General features: G+C 54.4%; 1 protein-coding gene across 1 annotated transcript in view; it reads left to right on the forward strand.

Moving 5' to 3' along the window:
* The window catches only part of N4BP1 (NEDD4 binding protein 1), a gene marked incomplete at its 5' end in the record, with an annotated part of 15,522 nt that overhangs the window by 850 nt on the left and 8,241 nt on the right, over window positions 1-6,431 (forward strand). Inside the window, 2 exons of the mRNA XM_015564692.1 lie at window positions 9-883; window positions 1,581-1,760. Of these exons, the coding sequence (XP_015420178.1) occupies window positions 9-883; window positions 1,581-1,760 (1,055 nt within the window). The remainder of the gene's footprint in view (window positions 1-8; window positions 884-1,580; window positions 1,761-6,431) is intronic.

Genomic DNA, 6,431 nt, shown 5'->3' on the forward strand with positions numbered 1-6,431 from the left:
TGTCCGAGGCGCCCAGTGAGCCAGACGGGCTAAGCCCAGACGTGAAAGACACCACCGAGGAGATGGAGCACAACATCCTGGTGAACTTCTTCAAGACCATGGGCTACTCGCAGGACATCGTGGAGAAGGTCATCCGGGAGTACGGGCCGTCCGCCGAGCCCCTGCTGCTGCTGGAGGAAATCGAGAAGGAGAACCGGCGGAGCCAGGAGGAGCGGGAGTCGGCGCCTGCCACCGGGCACCCCGAGACCAGCAAAAACAAACACAAGGGAGTTTGTAGCAGCACCAACGAGTTCACCGAGGATTCCACCCCAAAGAAAACGCAAGCTCAGCAAAATACGGTGAAGAAATTTTCTCCGCTACCGTTCAAAGCGGAATCAAAACCGTGTACCTCAAACTGCAGAATGAACGCTTACAAAACAGGGCCGATGGAGCAGAGGCTGGAGCCCTGGGGCCCGCACCCCAACTACGGCGGGAACATGGACCTGGAAATCGATGGCTTTGCCCCCTCCGTCGCCCCCTCGAGCCCCAGTTTTGTTTCGAGGGGAGTGTCAGGTCACCAGCCCAGGATTCCAGTTTTCCCCGAGAATGGGGTGCAGCCGCACGGAGAGGCCCTGCTCCCCAACCATCTCAAGTCGGCCTGTGAGAGCCGGGCCGGCTGCCTCGGCTCCCCGCAGTCCAGGCCGAACTGCCAGCCCCTCCCGCCCACGCCGCTGCCCCCGCTGGGGCTCTCGGCCGGGTTCTCCGATCACATCGACTCCTCAGTGACGGGGGTGCAGAGGTTCCGAGACACCCTGAAGGTGCCCTACAAGCTGGAGCTGAAGAACGAGCCGGGGAGGACGGACCTGAAGCACATCGTCATCGACGGGAGCAACGTCGCCATCACGTAAGTCCACGCGGCCGCGCACACTGGTTCCCAGCAGCACCCCAAGCAGCACCCCAGGACTGCGTGCGTTGGGAGGATGGTCCTGTGTGTGTCTAGTTGGTCTGAGCTTCCCTGCAGGGAGCAGCTGGGGGGGAAGCCTTGCTGTTCCACCTTCTAGAGTCATCGCTTGGTCCACCCGAGGGCCTTGCGTTTCGGGGGCAGAAGATGATGGAAAGGGTGTCTTTTCACATCGCTTTGCCCAGTGATAAGCAGTGTGCGGAGACTTTTAATGAGTAGTTTTTTAAAGAATGTATTTCTATTGATGTCAGAGAGGAAGGAAGAGGAAGAGAGAGAGAGAAACATCAGTAATGAGAGAGAATCATGGGTCGGCTGCCTCCTGCGCTTCCCCTGCTGGGGATGGAGCCCGCAACTGGGCCTGTGCCTGACCGGGAATCGAACCGTGACCTCCTGGTTCATAGGTTGACGCTCAACCACTGAGCACCCCTGCCAGGCTCACATACGTCATTTCATCCACAATTATTTTAGTGTCTATTTTTTAAAATAAGAGGATTCTTTTTATTTTTATTTTTGAATGAATTATTTTGTCCTTTGCTGTCAAAAAAACAAAAACAAAAGGAAAGAGGAAAGAGCCAGCCTTGCACCCACAGCTTGAGGAGAGGCCGTAAAAAGATGCCTGAACGTGTCTGATTCCAAACAGTGTGCTTGCTCTCCTTCGCTGTGCTGTTGGCAGTTCCTCCGGGGAAGCCCAGCGAATGGCCACAGCTGCCCTGTTATCTAAGGAAAGTGTAAGTGCGGCTGCAGCCACAGCCCGCCAGCACCAGTTCCTCATTGTCTCAATGTTTGGACCAAATGATGATATAAAATGTAGGTCACGATTGTGAGTAACATTAATCCTTTGTCATTTTTCTGTATGTGGAAAGATTTCCTAGATTGCTGTTCAAAGAATAAGAAATGCAAATTAACCCAGGATAAGTGTTGATAACGACACTTTATGTGTGTGTGTGTTATTGATTTCAGGGAGGAAGGGAGAGGGGGAGAGAGATAGAAACATCAATGATGAGAGAGCATGATTGATCGGCTGCCTCCTGCACACCCCCTTACTGGGGACCGAGCCCGCAACCTGGACATGTGCTGTTTACCAGAATCGAACCTGGGACCCTTCTGTCCACAGGCCAATGCTCTATCCATTGAGCCACACCAGCCAGTACAATAATGACACTTCCCTTAAAACCTATTTGGAGTAGTAGTGCATCTCTCAAAGGGGCTGTTGGGGCTTGGAGCTGTGTGTGTATCCAAGACAGGAACTTTGCATATCTGGCCCCTCCCACTGTGGCCAGAATGCCCCCCCTCTGCCCCCGTCATGTGACAGCCCAACACACTCCCAGGGTTTCCCTAACACCCTAGTGTACCCTCCTGCCCTTGAAAACCTCTGAATCAGTGCTCTCAGGGAAACCACAAGCTGACTTCTGCGAATTTTTAAAAAACTGATAGTTTTGGGAGGGTTTCCATTTTCTCTGAATTCACAAGATGTCTCAGTTTTAAAGCACCATTTTCACAAAGAAGACAGACTTACAGCTTGATGTAGGTGGATTTGAAACTATCAGTAATTAAAAATTAACTTATTCTGGAGAGAAACTGCTTCACGGGTGGAAATGTTTTGGAACAAGATGTAAGCGGTGGTTGTGTCCTAAACACCACGGAATTGTTCACTTTAAAATGATGGCTTTTTGTTGTTTATCTCACCTACATTTTTTAGGCGTTGGGAAAACATTCACCCTTATTCTAAATTAACTGCTTCATATGAAATGTGAACTATAGACTCGGAGTTCCATGAAGAACGTGACCGTGTCTGGTCTGTTCTCCGAACGCCCCCCGAGGTCATGGTGCCTGGCGCCTGGCGCTGTCACAGGAAGAATGAATGAGGGGGGGGTAGTTAAAGATGAGGCTTCTTGGCCCTGGCGGGTGTGGCTCAGTCCGTTAGAGCATCATCCTGATAGCCAAGAAGGGATTGATCCCCGGTCAGGCCACGTACAAGAATCCACCGAGGAATGCGTACCTAAGTGGAAAAACAATTTCTCTCTCTTCCTCTCTCTCTCCTTTCCTCTCTCTTTAAAATCAGTTTGTTTGTTTGTTTGTTTTTAAAAAGAAAAGATTAGGACTTTTTAAATGACTTTTCACCACCCATTTATAACTTGCAATTCCAGTTGCTATTTTTTTTAAAATATATTTTATTGATTTTTTACAGAGAGGAAGGGAGAGAGAGAGAGAGTTAGAAACATCGATGAGAGAGAAACATCCATCAGCTGCCTCCTGCACATCTCCCACTGGGGATGTGCCCGCAACCCAGGTACATGCCCTTGACCGGAATCGAACCAGGGACCTTTCAGTCCGCAGGCCGACGCTCTATCCACTGAGCCAAACCGGTTTTGGCTCCAGTTGCTATTTCAATAATCAATTTAGGTTAAACTTTGAGGCCATATATTTAATTTAACAAGGATTTGAAATCTTAAAGCTGAAACTGATATGTGTTAGGTACTATAATTTATCTTTTTTTAAAAAAAAAGTTTTTATGGGTTGTAGTTGTCGAGAGGAAGGGGGAGGGGGAGAGGGAAACATCAGTAGAACCTGTGACCTGGGCATAGACCCTGGTGGGAATCGAACCTGCGACCCCGGGTGCCCGGGATGATGCTCAACCAGCTGAGCCCCACCGACCAGGGCATGCACTTCATCTTTCTTTCTTTTTTTTTAATTTATTGATTTTTTACAGAGAGGAAGGGAGAGGGATAGAGTTAGAAACATCGATGAGAGAGAAACATGGATCAGCTGCCACCTGAACACCCCCTACTGGGGATGTGCCCGCAACCCAGGTACATGCCCTTGACCGGAATTGAACCTGGGACCCTTGAGTCCGCAGGCCAACGCTCTATCCATTGAGCCACACTGGTTAGGGCTGTACTTCATCTTTCAAAAAACAAACTTCACACCCGCTCTGTGAGGTGAAGATTACCCGGAATTTGCACAACATAAAGTGGCCTGGAAATCTTGTCCAAAATGACACAGGCATGAGATGCGGCCCCGACGGTCCCTGCCCTCCGGACCCCCTGCCTCTGTGCCCGTGGAATGGAGGCGGGGCTGGGGGCCTGGGCAGCGATGATGCTCATGCTGACGCCCTGCCGAGCGCACCTCACTCCTTCCACCCCGCCCGTTGGGGACCTCGTTCACCAGGACATCTGGGTCCTTAGCAACAGGGTCTTGGGACCCCACCCGTTGCCGGGCTTCTGCCCGCAGGTCATACCCCGTGAGAAATTCCCAGCACCCTCCCTGGCTGCGGTGACACAGATCTGTACCTGGTTTTTCCCCTTGGTCACCGTGAGTGACTCAAGGATGAGTCAGTGGAAATCGCTGCGGTGAGTCCCCAGCGTCGAGTGGGGCCGGGCTGCTCTGTGAGGCGCCCGCGTGAGAGCACCTGACTGCTGGCGGATGTTCCTCGGAGCTGAGGCCGCCCCCGCCGGCCGCGGTGTGTGACCCTGTCCGTGCCGGTTGCCCCACGGCAGGCTCCGGCTCTTTGCTCAGCGGAGCCACAGGCGGAAGCGGCTCTCTCCGGGGCCACTGGGGGAGGTTTCACTTTCCCCGCTGATGCCATCCGGTTCCTTGTTGTTGTGTTTGGTAATCCCGACCCGAGGATGTTTTTCCCGGTGATTTTTTTTTTTTTAAGAGGAAGAAGGAGGGGGAGGGAGGGGGAGGGACAGTGAGAAACATCGATGTGAGAGAGACACATCATTGGTTGCTTCCCACACACGCTGACTAGGGGGTTGGGGACGGTGCCTGAAGCCAAGGGGCACGCCCTTGACCCGAATCGAGCCTGAGACCCTTCCGTCTGCAGGCCGACGCTCTAACCATTGAGCACACTGGCCAGGGTCCTTGTCATCCGTTTCATCCCTGTCACCCACCTCCTTCCTGCGTTGGACGCTTCCTGCTGGCTGGCTGCCTGCGACAGTGTGGGGACCAGCAGATGATACGTAGCTCGTTTCCAGGGAGGTGGCCACCGGCCCTGGCCTCCCCTGCGAGCCACACACCTGCCTGGGCGGGCCCACTCCTTTTGCGTTTGGCACTGAGCCCTGAGCGTCGCCTTCTCGGCGGTCAGAGAGGGTCGCTGTGCCCGGCGCCTTGTCTGGGTCGGCGTGGCCAGCTGGTCCGGGAGCGCCTGTCCCCAGGCTCCGGGCGGCAGGCGGGCCCGGAGGCAGCGAGGGCCGCACAGTGCTGCCTGGTGGTGGTGGGGGGGGGAGGACCTGCTGTATTGCTTGGAGGACGGTAGTGTGGGCACCCCCCGTTCTTCCGTAGTTCTGTTTTCCGGTAAATCTGCGTGTTCTCCACCAAATGTTTCAGGTGACCACAGGTGGTGTGATCTCGTCACTGAGGGTGACATTTTGGAAATTAGTTTAGAGCTGGTGTTTCTAGAACTGCCTCCAAGCTCCCCCTCTGAGCCGAGAGGGGCCCGGGGCGGCAGAATGCCATCTGATTGTGTTTCCGGCCATTTCCTCGGTGCCCGTGGGGGGGCTGCGTCCCCTCCGTCCGGGTCCCCGCTGTGCGCCCCGAGCCTTAGAGGCGAGGAGGGAAAGGGCTCCACACGCCTGTGCCGGAGCAGTGAGCTAGGGAGGCACTTTGCAGCCTTTGTCAGTGCCTTTCTCTAAGGTGCTGTCCTTCCCTGGGGCCCACCTGCACCTGGTTCTGAGGAAAACCAAGGGGTCCAGGCAGCTGTGTTCTGTTCGGGCTGCGGCTGCCATCAGCTCTGGCCTTCCTGGCTGGTAAGCGCCTGGGGTGATTTCTTCTTCTTTCTTTTTTTTCAGAGAGGAAGGGAGAGGGAGAGAGAGAAGCATCAACAAGGAGAGAGAATCATGGATCGGCTGCCTCCTGCACGCCCCACACTGGGGATCGAGCCCACAATCCGGGCCTGTGCCCTGACCGGGAATGGAACCCTGACCTGCTGGTTCCTAGGTCAACGCTCAACCACTGAGCCACGCCCGCCAAGTCATTTATTCTTTTTAAAGATTAAAAAACAGACACACACACACACAGACACAGACAGACACACAGACACACACAGAGACACACAGAGAGACACAGACACACAGAGAGACACACAGACACACAGAGAGACACACACACAGAGACACAGAGAGACACACAGACACACAGAGAGACACACACACAGAGACACAGACAGACACACAGACACACACAGAGACACACAGAGAGACACACACACACAGACACACACACAGACAGACACACAGACACACAGACATCTGTCCCGCTTCTATGAGAACTGCCCACAGCCTGTTTCCCGGAACGAATGGCTGTGGCCGCCTCCTCGCCGCCCCCTGTGCTTCTGGACAGGCCGCTGCTGCCTGTCCGGCCATCGCTCTCCTGTCACCAGCCGGCCGTGCTGCGCTGTGGCTGCGGTGCCGGGGCCTCCGGGCGTTTCTGAGTCGCTCCCACAAGTGTCCGTGGAGTCTGTCCTCCATCTGCAGGCGGGGTGTGCTCTGCA

Source organism: Myotis davidii, unplaced genomic scaffold (assembly GCF_000327345.1).
Source record: "Myotis davidii unplaced genomic scaffold, ASM32734v1 scaffold181, whole genome shotgun sequence".
Lineage (NCBI taxonomy): Eukaryota > Metazoa > Chordata > Mammalia > Chiroptera > Vespertilionidae > Myotis > Myotis davidii.